The sequence below is a fragment of the Leptonychotes weddellii genome, chromosome 6 (assembly GCF_054177405.1).
Source record: "Leptonychotes weddellii isolate Sample4059 chromosome 6, ASM5417740v2, whole genome shotgun sequence".
Taxonomy (NCBI): Eukaryota; Metazoa; Chordata; class Mammalia; order Carnivora; family Phocidae; genus Leptonychotes; species Leptonychotes weddellii.
Window position 1 is genome coordinate 33,950,931 of NC_138374.1, and position 27,665 is coordinate 33,978,595.

General features: G+C 55.8%; 1 protein-coding gene across 2 annotated transcripts in view; it reads left to right on the forward strand.

The window, feature by feature from the left end:
• RET (ret proto-oncogene) overlaps positions 1–27,665 on the forward strand; it is a 51,331-nt gene that overhangs the window by 8,300 nt on the left and 15,366 nt on the right. For both annotated transcript variants that reach the window (XM_081823879.1, XM_081823880.1), the window contains exons 2-9: positions 15,683–15,949; positions 17,660–17,947; positions 20,172–20,416; positions 21,603–21,798; positions 23,225–23,424; positions 25,507–25,765; positions 26,511–26,636; positions 27,188–27,298. In XM_081823879.1, the coding sequence (XP_081680005.1) occupies positions 15,683–15,949; positions 17,660–17,947; positions 20,172–20,416; positions 21,603–21,798; positions 23,225–23,424; positions 25,507–25,765; positions 26,511–26,636; positions 27,188–27,298 (1,692 nt within the window). The remainder of the gene's footprint in view (positions 1–15,682; positions 15,950–17,659; positions 17,948–20,171; positions 20,417–21,602; positions 21,799–23,224; positions 23,425–25,506; positions 25,766–26,510; positions 26,637–27,187; positions 27,299–27,665) is intronic.

Below are 27,665 nucleotides of genomic sequence, written 5' to 3' on the forward strand. Positions count from 1 at the left end.
ACTCGATCCCGGGACTCCAGGATCATGACCTGAGCTGAAGGCAGTCGCTTAACCAACTGAGCCACCCAGGCGCCCCTTGGGCCTTTGCTCTTATGTGACGTGGGGTGCTGATGTCTGGGTTCTTTAGGGCCCAGGGATCCAAGAAATGCTTAGAAGGCAGCATGGCCCAGTTGGGGGGGGTGTACAAAGGGGAGTCGAAGCTCTTAGCCCAGCCCCAAGCACCAGCCTGACCTGCTCTCTGATGGGAGACGGGACTCTGCTTCTAAAATAAATCCGAAATCTCCCAGCAGGGTACTGGCCATCAAAGTTGGTTCCAGTGCCCCTTAGGTGTCTGTGTGATCACCAGAAAATTCCAGTGATTCTCACTCTTTTCGAAAGGGGAAAAGAAAAAGTGCGATTTCCTAAAATTTAATTAATGGCCTAGAAAACACTGGGGAAAATGTGCACTCTGTGTACCAGGACCTGAGGGTGGGGTGTGTGGGGGGGTTGACTTGGAGGTATACAGAGTGACGGCAGGCAGCTAAGAGAGTCTCGTGAGTTTGTTCCTTAAATTTCTCTTGCCAGTGAAACAAGCAAAGACACAGAACACAGCGAAATAGTGAAAGACAGAGCTGGGGCTGGTCCTGGGTGGGTGCAGGTTTTCTCCTTGCCTGTTCCCCCATCCTGCCCTTCTGACATTGGCTGTGGGGTGTCTGCTGCTTTCTGTCCTTTCTGGGGAGGAGGAATGGTGGAGTCGGGGAGCAGGGCACTGTTCTAGCAGGCACTTAGTCCCTGGAGTAGCCACCCTGCATCTCCTCGCCGGTGGAAGCCGACTTAACGTGCACTTAGCACTGTGGGGACATGCTTTGCCACCGGAGGGATGAGCCTTGTGAGGTAGGCAACCCAGATGGTGGTCTTCATAGGAGACTCGTCCAGAAGGACCACAGACATGACTCCACAGAGCCTTGCAGGGTCTTGAGTGAGAAGCCATTCTAATGGTCTTTGCTGCCCTGCTTCCCACTCACTCGTATCTTTGAGGACAGGTGAGACTGTACACAGTCTCAGTGACAACACAGTCCGTTTGTCTCCTGCTGGTGGTGCATCCTGCTAGCCACTCCATGCCCAGCCATGTGCTCAGGGAGGGGCACAGAGCCAGGCCTGGAGGGGCTCCCGGCGCTCTGCCCGTGTTCTGTGGGCTGGAATCCCGTCACGTGGCCCTTCCCCCAATAGAGGCCCAGAGTACAAAGGAGAGCGTGGCGGAGGGGCGAGCACGCTGCATATGCTCTTGGGGGCCCCCTCTCCAGACTCACACCCCCGAGCCCCACCTCTTCCACATCTGCTCTCCTGGTCAGCACAGCCAGGGCCTGCGTTGGGCCCTGGGACTGCGGGGGGAGGGATGGCAGATAATTACAGTTTGCTTTTTTTAGTGAAGTAAAATTCACATAACATGAAATCACCCATTGTAAGTGAACAGTTCAGTGGCGTTTAGTACATTCACGGTGTCACAGAGGTATTGCTGCTATTTAGTTCCAAAACATTTTCATCGCCACGAAAGGAAACTCTTAGCCACTAGGCATTGCCCCCTAGCATTCCCACCCGCAGCCCATGGTAACCACTGTTCTGCGTCCTGTCTCTATGGGTTGGTCCACTTTGGATATTTCACATACATGGACCTTTGTATCTGGCATCTTTCTCTTAGCATCGTGTTTTCAAAGTGTGTGGACATTGTGGCGTGTATCCGTATTTTATTTCCTTGTAAGGCTAATATTCCGTTGGATATAAATATCATGTTTCTTTATACATTCACCTACTGATGAACATTTAGATTGTTTCCACCTTTTAGCTATTGTGAACAAAGCTGCTGTGAACATTCATGGACAAATATCTGAGTCCCTGGTTTCAGTCTTCTTAGGTATGTACCTAAGAGTGGAATTGCTGGGCCATCTGGTAATTCTGTTTTATTTTTTGAGGAATTGCCAAATTGTTTTCCACAGCAGCTGCACCATTTTACATTCCCACCAGCAGTGTGTGAGAGTTCTGATTTGCCACATCCTTGACAACACTTGTTATTTTCTGGATTTTTGTTTTGTTTTAATTATAGCCAGAGTACTGGGTACAATGTGGTATCTCATTGTACTTTTGATTTGCATTTTCCTTTTTTTTTTTTTTAAAGGTTTTATTTATTTATTTGACAGAGAGAGACAGTGAGAGAGGGAACACAAGCAGGGGGAGTGGGGGAGGGAGAAGCAGGCTTCCCGCTGAGCAGGGAGCCCGATGCGGGGCTCGATCCCAGGACCCTGGGATCATGACCTGAGCCGAAGGCAGACGCTTAATGACTGAGCCACCCAGGCACCCCTGATTTGCGTTCTCCTAATGAATAATGATGTTGAACATCTTTCATGTGCTCATTGGCCATTTGCATCTTCTTTGAAGAAATATCTATTCAGGTCCTTCGCCCTTGTGTTAATTGGGTGGAGTGTCTTTTTGTTGTTGGGTTTACCTCGCTTTATCAAACCTCCACCAAGTATTGCTGAGGAGCCATTTTGTGTCATTAGCATTTCATCATGTCAGTGATATTTCTTTCAGTGTCTGAGCCCCAGATCCCTTTTGAGGAGGACGTGGGTTCATCGGCTGTTCAGTGGGGGAGGCTGAGTCACCATAACCCCATTGGGACCCTGAGGACCTTCTCCGAAGACCTGGACCCTGAGGCCATGTTAAGCTCGAATGCCCCAGAAGCGATGGCGTCACAACTTGTGTGCGAGATGCCCATGCCCGGGGGTCGCCGTGTGAAGGACCAGGAAAAGGAGGGTGCCAGGAATCAGCAAGCCACCCAGCCCACCTGACAAGGCAGGACTCAGCAGCCAGGGAACCCAGGACTGCCCTGTCTTGCTCAACCTCAGTCCTGAGTCTAAAAATAACCAGGCAGATGCGGTATAAGTTGATTATCATAATTATAGCTGTGTGATGTCATGCTGCCAGTCCCTTGAAGCCATTTTCCTGGAACAGCAGTGTGAGCTGAGGCATTGCTCCCCGTTGTACCCAAAAGCAACTGGAGTGCTGGGCAGCGGCATGGGGGTGGGCAGGCCTTGACTGAGGAGTAGCTGGAAGGCTTTGTGGGCCCCAGGCAGACCTGGTTCCAGAGTGGGCAAGGGAGAACAGAGAACTGGCTTCTGTCAGCAGGTGCTCTGTACCTGGCCTATCCCAGCCATGCTTCCAAGGAGGAGTTCCGGTCCTGGTTCACAGCTGGGAACCGACCTGGAGAGACTGCATGACACGCTGGTTACACAGAGAGGCAGTGAAGGAGTGCGGGCTTGGGCCCAGCTCTGCCCTTGTCTTTCTGTTTCCTTGTGTTGCACTAAAATCTCTCCTTCGGATCTAGGCTCATGTCTTTTTGCCTCATCATTGGTGGTCTAGGAAGACACCTGTGATTGTAATGCTGCTCCATCCCATGGCCCACACCCTACTCCCAGAGACCACCTAGGTCAAAGCCCACCCCAGTTTCCATCATGCCCACCATCCTGCCATTGGTCCCTGGTCAGGAAGTTCATTCTGTGACTGCTTCTGCACAGACATCACATAGACTCGTAGGGGAATCAGAATTAAAAGGAGCCTTAGCATCAGATGCAACCTCGTCATTTTATAGATGGGGAAACCATATAGATGGGGAAAGCCCTTGGTGTGCAGTGGACCCTCAGGCCCTGCCGGCTTGTCTGGCCCCAGGTCCACGCTGTGCTGGAGCCTGCCTCTCTCAGAGGCTTCCCCAGCTCTCTTCCTTCCACCCTCCCAGCAGAGCAGACCCTTAGGCCTTCTTTGAGGCTTCCCACATCTCCAGAGAGAACCCAGCTTCTGCTCCAAGGATCGTGGTGGCCCTGCCGGGGGTCCTGTCTGCTGTTCACCTGACTGCACCTGCCCTTGCTTATAGTGGGGAGTAGGAAGAGGAGGGGGCAGCAGGTCCAAAGCTGCAGGGAAGGAGTGGGGGGGGGCTCCCAGAAGAAGCACTGTGACATCCCAAACCCGCCCCACATGGGACCCACATGGGACGGAGTGTGTGCTGGGGGCAGGAGGGCAGGCCTATTCCCAGAGCCCTTGGGAAAAGGGCCTTCCTTTGAGAGGGCCCCTTCTGTTCTTCTCAGACTTGACAAGGAAGCACATCCAGACCACAGGATGGCCTTCCAGCCCCGCATCGAGCTAGAGCAGTCCCAGTAGCCCTGCTCTGACTGATAGGCCACTGCTGGCTCGTGGAGGTGCCTTTGTCCCAGTCACCCCGTGTAGGTGCTACATTCCCAGGGACTGCCCTGACCCTTCCCCGCCAGGAGATACAAGTTGTGGGTCACTATCCACGTGCAGAAGCTGGACCTTGCTGGTTCTACCTTTTCAAATATGTGGTGGTAATAGGATCCAGTAAGAGGGAGGGAAGGATCCCTCAAGGCTCACTTCTGTATCCAGCAGAGATAGACATGTCGGGCTCCTAGCATTGGTGGGCACCTTCCAGGTGCTCCGTCTGCATGCAGCAACCATTACTGTGTCTGTCCGTGTCAGACAGATACTGCCTGAGCAGACTCCCACCCAGTCACACTTACCTGGGCTTCACCCCATTTCACTGAAATGTTAATAAATTTATACCAGGAGACTTCTAGGGGCACCTGCTTTTTAGAAGAGGCTAAGGGAGGTATGGATGGTTATTTATGATGGCATTTTCAGCCTGGTCTGCAAGCAGTTGGGTAGGTGGCCCAGAGTCGCAGGTCCCAGGGCCCTGGCTTCTCTGCATGTGTGTGCATGGCCATCACTAAGCAGAAGAGTTTGGTGGCCATGCACACCACCCCACGCGGGACCCAGCTTAAGTCCTGGCTCACTGTCTGAGTGGCTTTGGGCAAAATGCTTAGCCTCTCTCTGCCTCAGTTTCTCTCTCTGCAAGACAGGCATCATAATCACCCCTACTTCTGGCAGTTGTGTTAATTAAGTGGAACAATGCGTGTGAAGTACTTTAGAACAGAACCTCTCACAGAGAATGCACTGTAGATGTCTGGCCTGTTAATGTTACACAAAAGGAATGCTGGGATGCGGGTGGAGGGGGGGACAAAAATGGGCAGGACCATCTCTGTTCAGGGAGCTCAAGGTAGGTGGGGGTGACAGATTTGTATAAGTCTGAGTCACAGTGCCCCGCTGGGTGCATGAGGGACAGTTCCCCAGGCAGAGGCACCAGGGTCAAAGCTGATAATGTCCTGGCCGGTCACCCCAGGCTGGGGCCAGCACACCGGAAGTCAGCTGGGGCCTTGGGGCATGCGAGTCCTGGAGCCACGGGGGCCTGGTGACCCGCACACAGTCATCGGCAGGCCACTTGGGTGGCCAGTCTTTTTCCAGCCAGGCCTTGCCCTGGGTAAGAAATTAATTGTAACCTAATTGGCAGTTTCCTTTGCATAGAAGCCGGAAGGAACTGCTCATGGGGCTGGTGATTAACTCAACAGCAGCTGGGAAATCACATTTGGGCAGGAGCGTCCATCATCTCTGTGAGGCCACTGCAGCTGGCCTGGACGGACGTGGCCATGTGGGTGGTGGCTGCGGGTGCATGCAGGATGCGGCCTGGGGCCCGGGCCCCTCGGAGCAGAAGGCTGAGGCTTGTGCCCAAAGGGCAAGTCCGGGCTACTAGCTCCCACACGGCCTGGGCTGTAGACCTCAGTCATTGACCTCACTGCCCCAGACTTCAACCATGCCCAGACCCCTTCCCCACTCTTGGCAGACGGCTACCTGGATGATGTGGGCAGGGTCAGGACACCTGGGCGCTGACTGCACTTCTACCATGAATGTGAGAGGTGAACCTCGGTTTCTTTTTCCCATCATCGAGTCGGGGGAGGGATGTCCCTGGCCTACAGCAAAAGCTCAGGCGAGGTGTGCAGGGAAGAGCTTTTCACAAAGGTAGAAGGCTGTGCCTGTGTGTGCAGAGTGGTATCTCTGAGGGCCCCCAGGTCTCTTTCTCCATCCAGCGGCTCTCCCAAGCTGCCGTCCATGTTTCCCAGCCAAGGCCCAAGAGGACAGGTGTCTGGGGAGACACTGCACCCTGCATTGGGTGCCCTGTCCTTCCCCATCATGAACCACACAGTGAGGCCTGAGGCTGGAGGGACGATGGTGGGCCCTGAGAGCTGAGCTCTGTGTGAAGCTCCTGGCCAGGCTGGCAGGCGGGAGCCCTGGGCTCTGCGCTAGATGCAACCTTCGGGAACATGGAGAGCCCCGGAGCTCATTAGGGGAAGCTGAGGCACCCAGTGTGGGCCGGGATGCCCACTTGCTCCTCACTGTGTGCAGGCTTATCCAGCTCGCCCTTGCTGTGTGCCCAGCCCACACCAGGAAGCCACTCAGCCTTGTGGGTGGTGGCACAAGCTGGCCACTCGGGCAGCATTTGGGGAAGAAGGAATGGAGGACTGGAACCGAGGCGGCACTGCCCTGATCACGGTGACTGGTGTCCTCATTGGGACATTAAAATAATTAAAATAATTAAGATGGTAAATTTTATGTGTATTTTACCACAATTAATTTTAAAAACTGGGATTCCCTTTTATGCCTCCCCCCAAATCTGTTATTTATAAATTCGATTTGCAAATTTGATCTGTACTTTTTTCCTAAAAGCAGATACATTATAATCCCTTGTAAAAGCAGAGCCTCCCACTGAGACAAAGCGTAGTAATTGCAGGGTGACCCCGCATGCACGCACGTGTGTGTGTGCGTGTGAGTGTGTGTGAGTGAGCACACCCGTTCTGGCCACCATCTCCAGTTGGCAGTGCTCCTCAGACACCAGTAAGTCATCTCCTGAGCAGGGATCCGAGGTTTTGTTCTCAGCCTGGGGGCGGTTTGCTCAGCACCCACCACTGGCCTCCCCGAGATGGCTAGTGCACTAGAGGGCCCCACACATCCCTCACGAGTCTTGTGAGCATAGGAGGGCCATCTGTGTGGCTCTTCTGGCTCATTCTGCTGCTGACTCTCCACCTGTGGCTCCCAGTGCCCATCAGACCAAGCCAGAGTATCTTAGCTCCACCCCCTCTCTCATCCCAGATTTGGACCATTTCCCAAAAGTCTCCAGCGTGCCCCCCCCTTCATGAACCCATGTGTTTATTGGTTTGCTCCTTCATTGTTGCCTTCATTGGGTCACTCATTAGTCTGTTCTTTCAGCTCATAGTAGTGAGTTGGCTGATATGCCTGGAAGGTGGGTGCCCGAGAGAGTAGGGAGGAGGTGAGCTGGGGGGAGGACAGTTGGGCCCTCACCCCTGGTTAGGAGTTGTGTTTTATTCTGTAAGCAATGGGCAGTTAATACAGGGCTTCAGGCAGGGGTTGACATGGTCCAACTGACTCTGGGGGCTCTGTACAGTGGCCTGGGGGGTTAAGAGTGGGCTCAGGAAGGCCCCTTGAGCAGTGTGGTATCATCCAGGTGAGGGAGGAATGGGAGCATGGCAGCTTGGACTGGGGATGGCAGGGGGCAGTCTGTGGGCTGGTGGGAGGGGTAGAAGATGGAAGGGCCCATGGTGAGTCTGAGGTGTGTGGCCTCAGCAGTGAGGTGGATGGTACCCTGAATGGGGCGGGCAGATGGGAGGAGCAGGTGGGGGTGGGTGGCCTGGGTCCTCCTCTAAGTGGACTGGAGCATGGGAGGGGCTGGAACAAGACAGTGGAGATTCGCACCCGGCACTGAGGATGAGGTCGGGGCTGGCGAACGTGGCAGTCATCAGCACAGAGGCTCATGAACACGGGTTATGAATGCTGTGGGACTGGCTGCCGTTTGCTTGGAGGGAACAGGGAGGGAAAATAAGAAGCTTCTGCCATCCAGAGGGCTGGCAAGGGGGAGGAACCCAGCCCAGGAGGTTGGCAAGCTGGCTTATTGTAGTGCATCTGGAGAGAACACCAGACAGGAGGTCCTAGAAGCAGCCAGAGAGAAGGGAGAATACCAAGAAGTGACAAGTAGAACGAGTATAGGATTCTCTGAAGCAGCAACAAAAGCAAAAAAAAAAAAAAAAGTCCTTTGAAGGACTGAGAGAAGAAAATAACCTTCCTACAGAATTCTCTACACAGCAAAAGTACCTTCCAGGAATGAGGTAGAAAGCTTATTTAAAAAACAATTTAAGAAAAGGCAAGAGAAACCCAAGCCCCGGGTTCACGTCCGAAATGAGTGGCGTGAAGTGGAAGGTGGGGGCCCGGGCGGGGCGGCAGCCGTGCTAAGTGTCCAGTAAGGCTGGCCGTGCGTTGTGGGATTTACCTTCAGTGTAAGCATTGCGCATGATGCATTTGTGTGTATCAAATATGCCCCTAGAATAAAGAGCAGCCGGGAATGTGCTAGAGAGGAGGGGCCGTGGTGTGGACAGGCCACGTCCTGAGAGGGCGATAGTGCCCAGCGCCGGTGTTGGGGCTAGAGGGACCCCCGACAGGGACAGCTGGCCTGCAGGGGGAGGGGCCGCCCCTGGGGAGAAGTCGGTGGGGTCTGTTTCCCATTCCCAGCCAAGATGATGGCATTAGGAAATCGTCTGTTAAGGAGATTCTGCTGTGCTACAATAAAACTGTCATCTACGCGATCTGGCGCTCGTCAAGGGCGGAGCGGGGGCTGTCCGGCGAGTGGGTTCTGCAGGAAGGGCCTGCCCTGCACACATGCAGGCACTGCCCCTAACCCCACCCCGTTCTTAAATCGCACCGTTGCACCTTTTTCTTTCTTCCTTAGGAGCCCTGAGTTCCAGCTTCCTTGTTGCAATGCTAGGACATTTTTAGCTGTTGGGGACTCTCTGCCTTTCCCTGGCAGGGCGACTGTGTGCCATGGTGAGTGTGACTCATCGGTGCTCATAGCAGTGTGGGGGACAGGCCCTGAGGTGGGGTCACAGGGCAGGGGCGCCCAGCCAGATCCGGACTGGCACAGTCAGAGGGCAGCACCGCCACTGCCCAGAGTGACAGGGAAGGCAGGGGCACCTCTGGTGAGCTGTGTGTGGCCCCGATGGCCAGGGCTGGCCAGGACCACGGAGAGCTGGTGCAGGTGAGCCCACAGTTGGGACCGGGCTACGCTGTGCTACTCTACACTGAGTGGGCCAGTGCGTAAGTGTGAGTACGTAACCGTGTGCGTGTGAGAGAGTGAGTATGTGTAGGAGAGATGCATGTATCAATATGGGCTCACCGAGAATGCAGCCCTCACACAGCACTGGAAGCAGGAGAGGTTCACCTAGTTCACCTAAGCTATGTGTTGAGAGAACAACGGTGGGCACAGGGGAGTTCCGTGGGCCACCTCAGGCTGAGGGCACCCAGGGAAGGACCCCCCCCCGCCCCCGCCCAGGCTGGGATCAGAGCCCGCTGGCAGAGCTGGGTAGCAGCCCACCACTCATGGAAGAGTTAGCTGGGTTGCTAGGGCCGGGGCTGGCCTGCAGCCTCAGGGCCGGCTGGAGACAACCCTCCAGGGCACAGGGCAGCCAAGGCTGGGGATGGGTCTGGCGGGAAGGTGATCACCAGGCTCAGGTGTGGGCTGTGCGGGCACCACGGGACTGCACTTTGGGCAGGTGGATGAGGTGGAGCACTCGGAATGTCCCCACACCTCTCTGCTGCTGGCTGCCCCGAGGCGGCAGGAGCCCGAAAAAGCAAGGGACAGCAACCAGAGGCGGGAACCCAGCCCTTGACCATCTGCAGTGACCTCCTCCGGCGAGGCTCAGCATCCTGCTCACTGCAAAGGAAGGAGCTCAGGGTCCAGTGTGGGCACGAGGATGTGCACACGCGGGGCAGAGTGTTTGTGAGTGCGCACGTGTGAGTGTGTGCGTGCACATGTGCCCTGTGAAGGGTTGAACGAAGGGGGGGTGTGGGCCTGGTTCCATCTGTATCCAAATCCGAATAAATTAAATATGCCAACCAAATGTGGAGCCTCGGAAACGACCTTTGCAGGTTACAAAATGGTCCGAGGTAAAGGCAAAACCATGGCCGGGTGACCAAGTGCACTGAATGTAGCCAGCCACCCACCTGGCAGACACTGTGGTGGATTTGCTTGTAAACAAGATGTCAGGCGAGGCCCTGCTGAGAGCCGGACAGCACTTCAGCCCTGTCAGACGTGAGTTCCACACCTTTTTTCCCTGTCGGGGTCAGGCAGGGTGGGAGCAGATGGGGTCTCCCTGAACGTGAGCAGTGACTTGAGCCTTGGGCAGGGGTGCCATGAGCTGCAAGGGACCCACTGTTCTGAGAGGAAAGGCCAGCTCCTCACCCTGCAGCACGTTGCCATGCAACCAGGACCATGGGGTGCCACTGGGGGGTGATGCGGGCCAACCCTATCCAGGCAGAAACCGTAGACTAGGTGTGGGGGAGGATTCTGGCACCCCGAGGCATTCAGAGGTGGGAGGTATGGGTAGGGAAGGCTGTGCGAGTCCTGCTATGTATGAGCCCACAGGCCAGGCAGCCCTTCCTGGCAGAAAGGTGCCAGCAGCGAGCCTCCTGGTGGGCTCAGCATCTGCCCTCATTCTGACTCCCACTGCCACTTTGTTAGCCAGTGTACCAAACCCCGAGACTCAGAACCACCAGCCGACTGACCTTCGTAAGGCTTCTCACCTCCCAGCCTCAGCGTTCTGAACTGTGAAATGGGGTAGTAAGGGGATCCACACACAGCAGCTGTGAATCTGAAGTACGAGCTTTGTATAATACATACCTGTGCAAAGGCGAGGCCTGTCTGCAACCTGCTGTGTCAGCTCCTGTCCCCAGCATGCCCCCCTCTGATTCGCAGCTGGAGAAGCTGAGATGCAGTGGAGGCCAGCAGACTGCAGAGGCTGCACAGCCCTGTGGAAGTGGACACCAGTGGCCCATCCCAGGCTCTGCTCATCCACCTGCCAGGACTGACTGCAACATTTGTGGGGCCCAGTGTAGGATGATGATGTGGACCCCTTGTTCTAGAATTGTGAAGAATTTCAAAACAGTGACGTCAGAGCATTAAACCAAGTGTGGGGTCCTTTGGGACTGCCCAGGCTATACCCGCCCGAGGCCGGCCCTGCACCCACCTCCTCAGTTCCCTGCCTTCCCATCTAGAAGTGTCTGTGACATTGAGGAGCATTAAGGGAGCCATGCCTGGCTACAGGGACCACCTGGGAGGTACTTAAGTGCATTTAAGTCTGTTTCTGCTCACAATCATTGCCCAACCCACAAATCCCTTTTGGCAGCAATCAGCTGGGCCCCACACAGATCCCGTAGGGCTGGGCTCTGTGCGATGAGAGCAGGCAGGACCCATTCTCTCCTGCACATGTGGTCTGCGTGGTGGGAACTGCACCAGCTTGGGGGTGGGGAGCTCTGGGAGCTCAGGCCGTCCTACCTCCTGGCCCCGGTACCACTGAAAGTGTGTGCAGTCAAGGAGGCCCCCCAGAGGGGAGCCCAATTCTGGAGCTGCTCCTACCTACCCAGCAGTGGGGTGCTGTGGGGAGAGTATCTCCCCCTGACAAGACCTGTCTTCTACAACCCCCAAGGGTCACCAGAACCACCCCGAAAGTCCCTTCCCACAGTGGCTCCAAGAACAGCCAAGTTCTACTCGGTTCTACCCTGCTGACCAGGGCCAGAAATGCGTGTCCTGAGAGAAAGCGCCCGCAGGAGCACTGTTGCCTCTCAGGATGTAAGCTCTGTTGACATGCAGCAACCCCTTGCTGGGCCTCTGGGGGCAAGAAGGCAGACGTCACCTCTCCGTGGAGGGGTCAAACACACCAAGGAAAGCTGGTGGCCTGGTGACATGGGCTCTGGAAGACACGGGCTGCTCTGGTCTGTGCCCAGTCTGGTGGACCCAGCAGCGTTCCCTGCAGCTCCAGGAGTTGAGGCCCAACGGCAGCCTCTCAGATCATGAGTGATTGGCGCGTGCCCTTCTGCCAGGGTGCTGAGGAGGTTGGCAGCACTCGTCTTGGCTGAGTCCCCTCCTTAGCCGGTGTTGGTGTCACAAGCCCAGGCTGCCCCTGGCCACCACCCTGTGAGGCCCCTGGATGTTAGTCTCTCCTCCTTTTTGTGCCCGGAAATGCCAAGCTGCCCAGGGAGATGGTGAGTCATCAGGACTGCCTTCCCCCTCGAGTCGGTATTCTTGACTTGCAGGGAGCCTCGGTCACTGCTCAGGGCTTTGTGGGGGAACAAAGCATGTCCCAGCGGGCAGGGCTACCTCAGTGGGCCCAGGCCTGGTCAGCTGGGGATCAAGAGCATGGCAGCTGTAGGGGCACCGGGAGGTGAGTGGGCTGGTGAAGGATGTGCCTCTCTGGAACCCTGCTTTACAAATTCCCGTTCTCTTGCTGTCTGTGCTGGGGCTGTGGAGAGGATGAAAGGTCAGTGTGTATGCGTGGGGGATTGGCCTTGTGCTATGCTGCCTCCCAGAGCCACCCAGCCGGGCTGTGCCCACCCCACACTCCACCTTTGAGAGGCAGCAGCACTGCAGGGGGTCAGCCCCTTCCAAAAGTTGTGCGGTCAGGACAGGGTCGGGGTGGGGGTGGAAAGAGAGTCATGAATCATTCTTCCTGTCCATGGGGCAGCAAGCATTGCCTTCCCTGGCAGCCCCCCACTCAGTCCCTCCCCTAGAGCTCTTGCTGGATGCTCTGACTTGTGGAGAACTTCGGGGACTGTTGGAGGACGAGGAAGCTGGGCCGCTGCTCGTGATTCAGGCCCTTGGTGGAGCCGCAGTGCTGGGCCTGGCTCTCATCCCCCTTCTGAGCCTGCCGTCTAGGACGTGGCCATGCTGAGATGCTGCCATGGTGGGTTGGGAGCCCCTGTAATATCCGATTTCTGTGGGGGGAGACTGGACGGACCAGCCGAGGAGAGCAAGCCAGGAGTTACCCTGCCAGGCAGCACCGAGCAGGCTCTGGCATGCTCCTGGTGGGGGGTGGCTTCCAAGCCCCATCTGGGACTCCCCTACCACTGTCCCCTCCGTGTGGGTGTCTCCTCACCCACAGGGAGCATTCCTCTCTTTGTCTGAGTCATGACTTGATGAGTTGGTAGGGTCCTCTTTGGGGCTCCACACTGTGGGGAGTGTGGGTGCCTCTCCTGGGACGTGCAAGCCTCTGGAATGCATCCCAGGTGTGCAGGGGCCCTCAGAGGACCTGTTAGCCATGGCCCATCACTCAGCCCTGTGCTGGTGCATCAGCAGCCCTTCAACAGGGGCAGCAAGAGGCCAGCCCTGTGGCCCTGTGGGGCCAACATAGCCCTCTGAGCTGCACTCCTGTCCCTCATTGCATCAGCTGCTAAATCCCAAGGAGGTCAGCCCTGAATGCATCTGAGAACCTGTGTCCTCCTGGGCCAGGGGGGAGGGTGTGGGAAGAGAAGGGTGGCATTCAGGCAGCTCCTGCCCGTGTCTGCCGGTGAGACCCCAGGGTGGGGGAGGCATGGTCTCGGCACTCCCACCCGAGTTCCCCAGTGTGACTTCATGGCATTCCATTAGCTGCCTCCCCCTTGAATGGCAGCCAATGTGACACTTTGGAGTGGATCCTTCCCCCAGTAAACTTCAGCTCAGAGCACAAGGTAGGCTCCTTGGAGGTCCTGGCTTGCCCCTCCCTGAACTGCACCCACAGGGACTGAGTAATTCTAGGTCCCACTCCAGGGACACCTGTCCTCGGGAGGAGATTTCCAGAGGTCCAAAAGGCCACATTCTAAGTGTTGTCATTCCTCCACCCACACCCCCGCTTCCCTCCATCTCTGTGTTGAGTGCGGGGTGTGCAGGGTCAGGCCTTTGGCTCTGACCAGAGCATCTCTCTCTCTTCTCTCTCTCTCGCCCTCCCTTCCTTCTCTCCCTCTCCCTCCCTCTCCGGAGCCCTTGCTCCTTCCCAGCCCAGGCCTGTCTGGCAGGGAGCAGACTGGGCCAAGGGCATGCTTCCCCCCCAAGGTGGCACTCGTAGTCTGGCTGCCTTTTGAAGTCATCCTGGAGAACATTCCACGGTGCAGGCAGCCTTCCTGTTTGCTTACCGTTTTACCGCTTCGGGATCTAAAAAGGTCTTCCCTGTGGTCTCCACCTGACTCCAGTTGGCACTTGATTGTTTCCCGTACCCAAACATGTCCTTGAGGACCCAGGCGGTGCCAGGGGTATCATACCTCTGCTGGTGCAGTCTGACCTGACTGCTTACCCCGACAGCTATGAAAAGAGTAGGGTCTAGGTGGAAAGAAGCTGATTGAAAAGAGAAATTGGCTTCATGTGAGCGAATACATGAGTTCTAATGTTTGTGTTGTATGTTGGGTACTTTCTGTGCATTATAGAGTGTTGACAGGGTTTTAGTGGTTTGTCAAGCATCGTTCGCCTATTTATCCAGCTTCTTGAAAATTCTTACTATTTTTTAAAACCTTTTATTATGAAAAATGTTGAACTTACACAAAATCAGCAGAGTAGTGGGCTTACCCAGTGAGGCCATGGTCCACATCCTCTTCCTTGTGGCAATCAGAGCTCTATCCACAGTCCCTTGGTGATCCTTCCACGTTGTCGTGTGTATCAATTGTTCATCCCTTTTTATTGCGGCATAAGATTGCGTGGTGTGAAAACCACCCTTTGCTTATCCACTCACCCGTTGAAGGGCATCTGGGCTGTTTCCAGTTCTTGGCTATGTGAATAACCCTGCCATTTGTGAATAAGTCATTTGATGGACATATGTGTTCCTCTCCTGGATAAATTCAGTAGGATTTCAGGGTCAAATGGTAGGAGTATGTTTAACTTTAAAGATTTGTTTCTCTTGGGGCACCTGGGTGGCTCAGTTGGTTAAGCGGCTGCCTTTGGCTCAGGTCATGATCCCAGGGTCCTGGGATCGAGCCCCACGTTGGGCTCCCTGCACAGCAGGAAGCCTGCTTCTCCCTCTTCCACTCCCCCTGCTTGTGTTGCCTCTCTCTCTGTCTCTTTCTCTGTCAAAAAATAAATTAAAAATCTGCAAAATAAATAAATAAAGATTTGTTTCTCTTATAAAGCGCCCTGGTTCAGGGGCGCCTGGGTAGCCCAGTTGGTTAAGCATCCAACTTTTGGTTTTGGCTCAGGTCATGATCTCGTGGGTCGTGAGATCAAGCCCGGGTACAGGCTCCTCATTCAGCGGGGAATCTGCTTGAAGATTCTCTCCCTCTGCCCCTCCCCCAACATGCACACACTCGTGATCTCTCGCACACTCTCTCTCGAATAAGTAAATCTTGTGAATAAATCAGTAAAGTGCCCTCCTTCATTTTTGGTGACTCTTGCCTGCCCTGCTTGTCTGGCATCACTGTGTACACTTGAAAACTCTGAATCCAGGTGATTTTCTGAGAAACCTGAGTGAACTCCCAGCTCTGTGTGGTTCACATGCTTATCAAACTTGGGTAACTGAGAACAATTTTGCAGGTGTTTTGTACTGCCTCCTCCTCTCTTTTCTTTTTCTGTTTTAAGGCAGTCCATCTGCAGCTTGTTTTTAGATACACAGATAGGTGTGTGTTGTATCTTTTTAGGTCTACAAGTGAGAAAGTCCTACTCAGATCAGAATTTTATTATTTCTTTATTTCTGTATAAAAGTCTTTAATCCTGTAAATTATGGAGGGTGAGATTTCTTTCTTATAATTTCAGAACAAGGAAATTGCATACAATTTTGCTTATAAACTATTACTTATGCTAGATTAGAATTTTAAGTTAGTAAATTTTGGGGTCCACAAAGAAGCTTTTATCAAAGTGTGAAATAAAGCTGCTGGAGAGTGCTGGTCTACCTGGGAGGCCTGCTTGGGACATCGTCATTCCTCCCTCGCTCACACATTTCCCTGCTTTCTGCAGCTCCGCTAGGACTCTACTTCTCTAGGGATGCTTACTGGGAGAAACTGTATGTGGACCAGCCAGCTGGCATGCCCCTGCTCTACGTCCATGCCCTGCGGGACGTCCCCGAGGAGGTGCCCAGCTTCCGCCTGGGTCAGCATCTCTACGGCATTGCCTACCGTGCGAGGCTGCATGAGAACGACTGGATCCGCATCGAGGAGGACACAGGCCTTCTCTACCTTAACCGGAGCCTAGATCGCAGCGCCTGGGAGAAGCTCAGCATCCAAAGTAAGGGAGCCACCTAACCCCACCCTGACTTCCCCTCCCACAGCCCACATCACACCCACCGTGAGACTCAAGAGGGTGGTTCCTGGACCATCCCTGCTGTGTAAGAGTGAAGGGTGAGGTGAGGCTGGCCTGCCTCTCTGTCCAGCCTGGCCAGGACACCAGGATGAGTTTGGGGGCCGCTGATGACCCTTGGCCTTCTGAGTCTGTTAGGATTTTGGAGAACCCTTGGAAAGAATCGGGTGCTCTTTCCATGCTGGACTTAGATGGCTTTTCCATTTGGGTGTATAGGATTTGGGGTTACAAGAGAGGGGTTAAGAGGGCCTGGAAAAATTGGAAAATTTTGATTTAGCAAATGACCTGGAACTTTCTAGAGAAGTAGCAGTTCCATCAACAGCAAGCTGCCCTCGGTACCCAGTGGGGACTCAGGCCTGGTGCCGGGGAGGAAAGTGGCGTGGAAGGAAGACCTGGCCAGCCTCCTCAGAGCAGGAGTCAGAGCAGAGAGAAGGCCACATGTGACCCTGATACTGGGGAGCGGAGCAGCTTTCTGCCTTGTGGCACAAAATGGTGATCGCACACCCAATAGCTGCCCACCTCCAAGCATCTCCTCCGAAGACATGGCCTCACTGCACCCTCACACCAGCCCTGAGCCCCCTCAAGAGACCTGTGGCATGCCTGTGAATGCAGAGCGGGCCGCACTGCCCAGCAGGGGCAGAATGACTGTGCCCCTGTCTGCCAAGGAAAGCCAAGGTCACATGACAGAGCCCACCACCGGGGCACCCCCAGTTCTGGAGGTGGCATCTGAGATGGGTCTTGGTTCTGCCTGTACTTGGTTGCTGCCACCTCCATCCCAAGCCCCTTTGGGGAACTTAAACTAGGTTTCCAGGGGTAGAGGCCAGAGTGGAATTTGCCGAGGGTCCACATTTCCTAGGAGGCCTGTTCTGTTCATGACTGCACCTGTTAAGTCCAGTCAGGAGAGAAACCACACGGTAACTGGAACAGGGCAGGTTCGTCTAGAAAATGCTTAACTACAACCGGGGATTGAAGCACCAAAGGACAGGCTAGGAAGAAGCAAAGAGAACTCTGATGAATACGGGAAGAGCAAATGTGGGAGAGCAACCACTATAGGGCTGAGAGAGATCCAGACCTTGTTGGAGAAAGCCTCCATGATGGAGTTTGCTGGAAATTCCCCATCCAGGTGCTGGGGAAGTCTGTCCATGGGTGTGTCTCTGCAGAGGCGTTCCAGGAGGACAGTCCCTCGGGAGGGTGAAGAGCCCCCACAAGCAGCCAGCCTGGGGAAGTGCTCTACCTGCTGTTAGACCTGGGACTCAGGGTACCCCTCTGAGGGGGCAATGATGTGCCGGAGGGTGGTGGGGAGAAATAGGGGGGACAATAGACCCCAGTGCTCAGCGCACCTGAGGGAGTGGTATTTGAGCCGAGACCTGAATGACAAGAGAGGTGGGCCTGTGAGGCACCCCCAAGCAGAGGGAGTAAAACCATGAGATCCTGAAGCAGAGACAGACCCCAGGTCTAGGGCAGTTCAGGGCAAGCGGAAGGTGGCTGGCCAGGGTCGAGAGCCCAGTGGAGCCCTGTGGACAACGGAGAGGACTGGGCTTTACACCAACCCTGGAGCTCCTGCCCCTTCCCCGTTCCGTTCCCCACCACCTGTGGGTGTGGCTAGTGCCCCACCAAGCCTGACTTCTCTCTCTGCAGATGGCGGCTTCCCTGTGCTCACCATCTACCTCCAGGTCTTCCTGTTGTCTGCGTCCCTACGTGAGGGCGAGTGCCAGTGGCCAGGCTGTGCCCGGGTGTACTTCTCCTTCATCAACACTTCCTTCCCGGCTTGTGGTTCCCTCAAACCCCGGGAGCTCTGCTTTCCCGAAACAAGCGTCTCCTTCCGCATCAGAGAGAACAGGCCTCCTGGCACCTTCCACCAATTCCGGCTGCTGCCTGTGCAGTTCCTGTGCCCCAACATCAGTGTGTCCTACAGGCTTCTAGAAGGTGAGTGCTGGCTTCGTAGGGCCCCCCTCAGCGTCTGCTCAGTGCCAGGCACAGCCCCGCCAGCCCTTGACATGAGCCATCTGGTTTACTCTTCACCACCACACCATTCGTTCATTCATTTAATATTCCAGAAGTACTTCTTGTGTGCCTGTCATGAACCAAATACTGTTCTAGGGGCTAAGGATGTGACTGTGAACTAAACAAGTCAAAATCCTGCCTGCCTGGAGCCTCCATTCCCCTGGGGTGGCCTCTGGAACATGCTATCTGGGAAGTAAAACTCCAAGGATGTGGAGTGGTGGAGACTGCAGTCTTCTATCTCATGGCTAGGGAGGGGAGTGCTGGAGCAAAGGTGGGAGGGCATCAGGCAAGCTGGGCTAGCCCCTTTGAGATCGCTGCGGTGGGGCCCCGGGGTAGCTGGGGTGGGGGGACCAGAGGCCCATGAGGACAGAGAAGTTCCTGAGAGTTTCTCCTTGAGGGACTGGGGAGTCATAGAAGGCTTGTAGGGGGTGGTATTGACAAGCCCTGACTTACCTTTAAAGGATTATTCTGGTTGCTGTGCTAGGAATGATCCGGTACAGGGTGGTGTGGGGTAGAAGCAAGGAAACAGGAGGCTACCTGAGAAATCCCTGAGCAGCAGGATGGAAACTGGAAGAAAGGTGGAAGCCACAGGGCAGCGAGGAGCAGGCGGCTTCTGAGCATGTTTTGAAGGAAGATCCAGCAGGATTTCTTGATGAGTTGGCTGTGGGTGTTGAGGGAAAGAGGGGAGCCAGCGTGGTTCTAGGACTCTGCTTGAGCAGCTGCAAGGGCAGCCAACCGAGCCACAAGATGGCCCTGGGGAGGCTGGCCAAGGGGGGACCAGGAGGTGAATCCCAGTGGAGGTGAGAGAAGGCACCCGAGCAGACTGATGACAAGAGGCACCCCTGAAATATTCAAAAGCAAGGAACTGGGACATGGAAGGTAGACTGCAGTGGAACCTGGATTCACACCAAGTTTATCGCACACACATGGTAATGAGCTAAAGAAAATCTCAGTAAAGTAAGAAAAGGAGCCATCCACTCCCCCAGGATCCTTACCTTTGCCCTGCAGCAGGGATAAATGTCTTTGTGCAAGATTGTCAGCCAAATATCAGGTTTAGAAAGCTGCCCTTCCTCATGAAGATTGCATAATTAAATTTTGTTGAGCATGTTTTTGTAACCATAAACAACAGAGAGAAACATTATATGATAAGCATTTCCCACGTGTAATGTAATACGTGGTGCTGATGTGAGGGACTGAGGGATGTTTGCTTTCCTGCCGGGTGGAGCTGACGTAACCTCTGTGGTTGGCTGTGGGGGTGGTCAGTGTTGACCCTCAAGCCGTCAGCATTTCCCCCTTCTCTGAGTTATTCCTAGAGGATGAATTTCAGGACAGGCGTGGATTGAAGAGTGTACTATCCCGACTGGTCCTCCCCTCACCAGGTTGTGGGAAGATACATGAGTCACTGACCATACAGCAGGGCCTGGTGAGGAGCAAGCATGTTAGCCTTCATCTAGCCCATCCTCTGGTGAGGAAACAGTGGCACAGAGAGGCGGAACAACCAATCTGGGGTCACACAGCCAGGAGGTATAAAGTGGGCATGCAAAGAAGGCAGTTGGAAATATTTGTGTGTTAACTTCAAACCGCACACTAAATGTCCACCATGTTTGTTTTCATATGGTGGAATAGTGGCTTTATTTCTCACATTCTCTAAAATGAGCACATATTATTTCCATAATTTTAAAATTGCATAACTATTTTTTTCAAGAGCCAGCCAATGCTGGGAGCTGGATCTCTGGGCCTGCAGCCTGGTTGAGCTGGTGTCCCCCACACCTCCATCCCCACCAGGGGAGGCAAGGTTGGGGACGTGATGTGAGCAGCCCTCCCTAGGTCATCAGGGTGAGGACCTGATGCAGGCCTTCTGGTTCCCCGAGCTTCCCCATCAGCACGAGTGAAACTGGCAGGCCCAGGAAAGCTCATTAGTGCACAGTCATCACTGCCAACCAGTGCTTGGAGCTCTGTGCCCCACCCCTCTCCAATCTGGAGCCGAGGAGGAGGAGCTCAGGGCAGGGCCAGCATGCACCCCAACTCTGACCCACAGAGGCCACCCTCCCCTGCAGCCTCTCCTGGCGGGCCCCTGAAAAAGGCAGCTCACCCTGCTCCCTGGCCCAGGAGTCATGTTGGGGTTCCTGGTCTGCTTGGTGTGTAGGTGAGAATCTGCCCTTCCGTTGCGCCCCGGACAGCCTGGAGGTGAGCACACGCTGGGCCCTGGACCGCGAGCTGCGGGAGAAGTATGAGCTGGTGGCCGCGTGCACGGTGCGCGTCGGCGCGCGCAAAGAGGAGGTGGTGATGGTGCCCTTCCCCGTGACCGTGTACGATGAGGACGACTCGGCGCCCACCTTCCTCGGGGGCTTCGACACCGCCAGCGCTGTGGTGGAGTTCAAGAGGAAGGAGGTGCCTATCTGCCACCGCTGTGCTTGTCTGTTGTCTGTCGTCCATCTGTTGGGTGTCTGCCACTCCGTCCACCATTTATTCTTGGTCTATTGAGCTGTCCGTCTAGCCATCCAGCCATGTGGCTGAGCATCTCTCCAGCCATTTGTCTTTCATTTGTCCACCCAGCTGTGTGTTGGGGTTTTCTGCGTGTCTCGAGGGGAGGAGAAGAGGGGAGGTCAGCCCAGCTGGCCCCCGACGAGTGTCCGGGGACCCCGGATGCCTAGCATGAGTCTGACCAGACTGGCAAGGCCAAGGGCGCGCGTTGGAGAGGGGGAGAGGACAGCGGCCAGGAGGGCATCCCCTTCCACCGCTGTCAGCCCTCACTGGAGGGTCAGAGAGACTCCTGGAGGGTAGCCCAGCAGTGCAGCAAGACCGGGAGTGGCTCCGGCTGGGATCACCCAGCACGGCCCCGCCCACCTCGGCCCGCCCCGCTCTGGTCCGGCAGGTGGAGCGTGACTGCCACCTGCTGGGCCTTGGGCCATCCTGCAGCCCGCTGGCCAAAGGCGCAATGGGAGACGTGTGGTTGGGTCTCTGGGTAACCCAGGTGCTGGTTTGGTGGATGGGCCGGCGGGAAGAAAGTACATCTTATTGGTAAAGATCGCATAAGCTTGAACGGCTGCCTTGGGGTGACAACAAGGAGTCTTGTTAGCAGCTAAAGCAAAGATGCCCAGTGACTGCTCAGAACTCTCCTCGTGATCCCCTCCAGCCTGGTATATAGAAGGTGTTTGGAGGAGAACGTTCTGGCGTACACCTGGGCGGGCTTGGATCTGGCTTTGCCATCTATCGCTATGTGACAGGGAGCTAACTCCACCCTGTGGGGCCCAGCTTGCTGTTCTCTGTGGGACCTGGTGAAGTCTTGTCAGTGGAGCACCTGGGCAGCTGCTTTAATCCATTCTGACGGGAAGTCTGTAGGTGCCTGTCATACCTGTTGCACAGGTGAGGCGCAGTGGCCCAGGGAGGGTGACTGGGCTAGACTGGCAGGGGACCCCATGGGAACTCTAACACAGCTCAGGCTGTCCCCAGAGCCTGCTCTGACTGCACACTCTTGGTCCACTTGTGGGGCATGTGCCCTCCGGAGGTCTCAGCCTGCAGGGTCTCTGAGGGGTCCCTCTCACCAGCTCTGACTAACACCCATTGTTTTCCGCAGGGCACTGTGGTGGCCACGATACGTGTCTTCGACGCAGATGTGGTGCCAGCATCTGGGGAGCTGCTGAGGCGATACACAAGCACACTACTCCCTGGGGATGCCTGGGCCCTCCAGACTTTCCGTGTCGAGCACTCACCCAACGAGACCTTGACCCAGGCCAACGGCAGCTTTGTGCGGGCAACTGTGCATGACTACAGTAAGAGGGGCCAGGCATGGCCTGGCTGGGCCCCCTAGGGAACCGGCAGTCCACTCTTCTCTAACCACCCTACACACACACACACACACACACACACACACACACTTGTCCTGGCCCTCCGAGCCCCAGGCCACAGATCCTTCCACTCCTCTCCGCCCTTCCTTGTCTCTACTGGGCTCACCTTGGCCACCTTGGTGGGGTTTTACAGGCTTTCTTCTCTGCCTGAACTGCCTCCTGGCAGACTTTGGTAGGGCCCTACCACACTTCCCCATGCTGACCATGCCAGGGCTCACTGCCCACTACAGGTATATACATCATTGCCTGAGGCCTTCCTCTGGCCTCTGCTTTGCAACCCCCGAGGTACCTGAGTGCCTGGGGATTATTTCTCCCTTGTCCCCACAGCTCTCTACTAACAGGGGTTAGTATACAATGGCAGCTCTGTGTGTTTGAGCCAGAGGATCCCGCAGAGATTGTCCTATCTTGCTCCTGGAATGTACTGCAGGACTAAGTTCCAGGGGCCCACTGTGCTTACCTGCAGGATGGGGCATCTTCATCAGCTGCCTTGCCCCCACCCTCCTGCCCATGTTTTCTGGGATCACCTTCCAAATACCCAACTTGCACTCGAATCCTTGATTTGGGATCTGCTTCTGAAGGATCCCAGAATCGCTGGTAGTGTTACCCCTTTCTGCCTGGACAGATCCTGTTTGTTTCTCATCCTCCCCACCCCCACTGAGCCTTTGATGGTCTCCTGCCCTGTATAAGGGAAAATGTCATCCCTGCCAGGCCCACTCATTCTGTACACCATGTGTACCAAAGCCTCCTCACCCTTTTCCTTGTGTCTCTGCAAAACTAGAACCATAGCCATGGTATACAGCAGCTACGGAAGTGTGCAGGCTCCACACACCGGGGGCCTGTGGGGTCCAGGGCTCCAGGGGAGGCTGCAGCTGTTGGGGAGAGTTCTCTGGGGGAACAGAGGCCAGTATAGTCATCCCAGGACCTCAGTGGTGATAGATCTTTATCTCGTGTATGCGCACACCCCACACACACATGCTCCACACACACACACACACACACACACTCTATATGCATACCACATACCACGCATGTATACACAACACACAGACATCCCACCGCACACACACACACACACACACACACACATACCACCATACTTACAGGTGACCTCCCAGCTGGGAAGGCTTCTCTCAGCGTCCAGCTCAGCACAACGGCCAACATTTAAACAGTGGTTCCAACGTAGCCCCACCTGCCAAGTCTGTGATCCACACAGCACACATGTGAAATCTGTGTTTGCACACGTGTGTGTATGTGCCAGGTGTGTGGCTGGGAGGACCGCGCAGTGGTGTAGGACAGCAACGGTCCCAGGCCCGAAGCAACGAGGCAGTCATCACTGTGCCCCCACCCACAGGGCTGGTTCTCAACCGGAGCCTCCCCATCTCGGAGTGCCGCTCGCTGCAGCTGGCCGTGCTGGTCAATGACTCGGACTTCCAGGGCCCGGGGGAGGGCGTCCTCCGCCTCCACTTCAACGTGAGCGTGCTGCCCGTCAGCCTGCACTTACCCAGCGCCTACTCCTTCACTGTGAGCAGGCGAGCCCGCCGCTTTGCCCAGGTGAGCCCACAGCCCGATGCCTGCCTGGGAGGGGCATGGAGGGGTGGAGGACCCCCAGGGTGGGACACTCTGTTTAACAGATTGCAAGCAGGTCTGGGGGTGAGAGACAGTCCTTCTGGCCTAACCAGTACACGGAGTGGCCCAGGGAAGCCACGGGCACAGGGCCAGGGAAGCTGGGGCCATGGCGAAGTTGGCAGAGTCATGGGCAGGGTTGGTGGGCACCATAGGCCTCTTTTTTGCCCTCTCTGTTCTTGGTATCTTTAAAGCCTGTTTTGTCCTAACGTGAGAGCAATGCCAGCTGAATCTACATATGGTGACTTAGAAAGATGTTCCTGGTGGATTAAGTGAAAAGGGGTTTGTAAAAATACTGGCCTCACATGCCTCCTTATGTTCAAAAACAAATTTTCATTGATTGAATTTGCCAGTATGTAAATGCAGGTAGCGGTTAACAGTTGCGCCCTCTGCAGGGAAAGGTGAGGAACACTTCCTCTTTGCCTTCTACAAGTGCGTGTATTAGAGCTTATCTCGCCTTTGTCGTTGAAATAAGTTAGAAGTGGAAAAAACTGGAAGTACCCATTAAAGAAGAGGAAGGGCAGAGAGGACTGACCCCGTCTCGCGTATCAACTAGTGCTTAGCATTTTGGTACAGTTTTTTCTAGAACGTTTCTCTTAAGGACGTCTGGAATTTTACTTGCAATTGCAGCATGCATATGACTTCACATACTGCTCGTTTCTAATGGAGCAGTTTCAGATACATCCTCTTCAGAAGGTCATGCTTAGGGCCATCTCCAGTTGTCCTAGTTTCTGTGGTTGGTTCCCATGCCCCCTCTACTCCTGATAGCCACCCAGGTCCCACACACAAAGGACCCCACCCTCGGACATATCCAAGCTCCCTGATCTGCCACCCATGGCCTTTCATGGAGGCAGAGGTCCAGGATGGTGGGAGGTGACAAGGCAGCGTGGCCCGAAGGGTGTCTAAGGGGATATTGGATGAGAGCAAGCACTGCAGGAGATGTGTCACGTCTACCCCAAAACACTCAAAAGATCCCAGGGACCTGAGTCCCAGTCCAGCCTCAAACTCGCTGTGATCTTTCACCCCCACTCCCCAGTGTTTATGATTGTAAATTAAGGATAGTGACCTTGGGCAATTTGGAGGACCCTACGGGGGCGTGGAAGCGAGCGTGCTTTATATGGGGATGTGCTGGGACATCCGGGAGGTGCTTTGGTTGCGGTGTCAGGCCTGGGTGTGGAGGAGCCTGGCTCTGCCCTGGGCCTGAGCGAGGCTGAGCAAGGACCTGCTAAGTGGCTGCAAGCAGTGCCTCACCCTGCCCCACCCCTGCCCTCTGCCCCAAAACTTGACTAGTCAGATTTTCTGGTTTTAAGCCACTGAAACTCTCATTCTAACTCATATGGCTGAGGGATAAAAAGGAGAGTTCCAGCTGCCCAGCTCTGGGCCCCAGCAGTGGCACTGCCAGGCTAGCATCCCCAGGAGAAGCATCCTCTCTTTCCCAGGGCTTCCAGCCAGAGTCCCAGGAAGGCCCCTTGGGGCTCGGGTAGGACAGGCAGCAATGCTGCATGAATCCTGCGGCCCCAGGGCAATGCTCTGACTGCCCGGGCAGGTGACCTGGGCAGGGGGTGGAGCACCCCAGCCACACGCACTGAGGATGGCAGTTGGTGGTCCCCAGAACAAAACTGGCCTGGCCAGAAGAAGCGAGGGAGGTGAGGAGGAGGGACCCAATCAGCCTTCGGACCTAAACGAGTGAGTGAGTGAAGAGCGAGCTGGGAGCGCAGGCACCTCTCGAGGCAGTCACTAAACCAAACCTCAGTGCCCTGTGTTCTTTTGCCTCTGGCTCCCAGGAGCAGGGGTGGGCGGTGGTGTGACGGGCAGGGCAGGGCCAGGCAGGTGGATGGGTCTGCAGGTTCCAGGGACGTGGAAGATGGGGACTTGTGGGGAGGGGGGATCTGTCATCCCTGGACTCAGTAGGGGACAGTTCCAGGACTTGGGCTGCCCAGAAGCCCCCCCAGCCACCACCACAGGCCGGTGCACCACCCGGCTGAGGCATTCCCTGTGCCCCATGCCTAGATTGGGAAAGTCTGTGTGGACAACTGCCAGGAGTTCAGCGGCATCCACGTGCAGTACAAGCTGCAGCTGTCCAGCACCAACTGCAGTGTCCTGGGGGTGGTCACCTCAGCCGAGGACACCACGGGGACCCTGTTCGTGAATGACACGGAAGCCCTGCAGCGGCTCGATTGTTCTCAACTCCAGTACACGGTGGTGGCCACCAACCGGCCAACCCGCAGGCAGACCCAGGCCCCGCTGGTCGTCACCGTGGAGGGGACGTGTGAGTGCCAGGGCCCCGTGGAGGGTCGGGACAGGCAGGGTGTGGCAGAGCCACGGGCTTCCCCCACACAGAAGGGGCCCGGGCCTGCTCCCCTTCACCTAATGGCAGCGTCCCTGAGCCTGAGTCTCCTTCCCTATCAAATGAGAATCGCAGTGCACCCTGCGGAGCTGGCTGGGAGGGTGACAAGGAGAAAGAATAAAACAATGTAGCCCAGAGTGACCGCATAGCATACGGTCGCTACTCCCTGTCACCACTGCCGATGCATTCAGTACATGCACTTGCTTTAGAGCGGTCAGAGAAAATACAAGACCCTGGTTAAATTTAAACTTCAGGTAAGCAACAAACAATTTTTTGGTGTAAGTATGTCCCTTTGCAGAGTCTCTTGGAAAACAAACTTCCAGGTATGTCCATGCAATGTTAGGGACACAGTTACACAAAGCAAGGGCCAGTGTTTATCTGAAATACAGGTTTAGCTGGGCATGTGTGTTTTGGGCTGAGTCTAGCCATTAACCTCCTCGCATCCTCCCTCCATACTTAGCCCAGCCCAGTAACTGCCCCCCCCTTGCCGTGACTGTGGTGACAGCCCTCTTCCTCAGTGGCCCCCATCACTGCCCTGTGCCCTGGTGCTAAGGCAGGGCACACCTCCCCATGAGAGGAGCCTGGCCAGTGCTTCCCTCTGCCCCTGGATGCCAGCTGGACACTGGGTCCAGGCCAGCCCCCATGACCAGCTTTCTGCCACCCACAGATGTGGCTGAGGAGCCAGGCTGCCCCCTGTCCTGTGCAGTCAGCAAGAGGCGGCCTGAGTGTGAGGAGTGCGGCGGCCTGGGCTCTCTGACGGGCAGGTGCGAGTGGAGACAGGGAGATGGCAAAGGTAGGCCCCACGCAGAGCCAGGGGCCTGCGACCAGGCGGTCGAGAGGGGTCATGGTGGCTGAGTGGAAACGGGGTCTATGTGGGCCCTGCCAGCCACTGTGATGGCCCTCCCCTCTCTGCATCTGTTGCCCAGAGCCTGGTCCACATTTGTAGTTCCTGATGTCGGGAGAGGGTGAGCATGGATGCAGAGTAGGCACAGCACGAGGACATTCAGGCTCTTCATCACTTTGGGACCACAGGTCCCTTTGGGTTTGGGAAGATCTGGGCCAAAGTTGGGATGTGCAGGGGACAGAGAGGCTCTACCTGGGAGGTCCCAGGCCAGGGCATGTGGCCCCAGACAGTAGGGCTTGGGCGCAGACAGCAGCCAAATCCGAGCTGTGCCCACCACCACAAAGATCCCACTCACGGATTCTCTGCTGGGGCCTCAGTTTGCTCCTTGGGAGGGGGCAGGGTTGGCCGGGGAGGCCCTGGGGTGCCATCCTTCTGGCTCTGGCAGTCTGACCAGGGCGGGTACTCCCACGTGGTGGTGACCGGCCCACTGTGTGTTATAGGGATCACCAGGAACTTCTCCACCTGCTCCCCCAGCATCAAGACCTGCCCCGATGGCCACTGTGATGCTGTGGAGAGCAGAAATGTCAACATCTGCCCCCAGGACTGCCTCCGTAAGCAACCACTGGGCCTGCAAGTTCAAGGGCCTGGTGTGGGTAGGGGTAGCCAGCGGGAGAGGCTTGGACTCCCACCTGCACTTCAGCCAGACCAGCCTCATTCCTGAGTTTTATGTGCCGAGACTTTTTCTAACATTTCCTTTGAACGAAGGGCTCTGCCCCGTCAAAACTCTAGAGCCTGGTGCCCTGACCCACTCTCCAGTGTCTCCCTGGCCACGGTACAGCTCCCGACCCCTGATTCTCCTGGCTCCCTGCTGCCCCTTCTCTGCTCTGTGAAGTAACCATGTGTGGACCTCAGCAAGGGTCCTGGGCAGCCTGTGGGTTCCTCCTCCTACCTGCTGGGGCCAGGGAACTGGATTGGGGG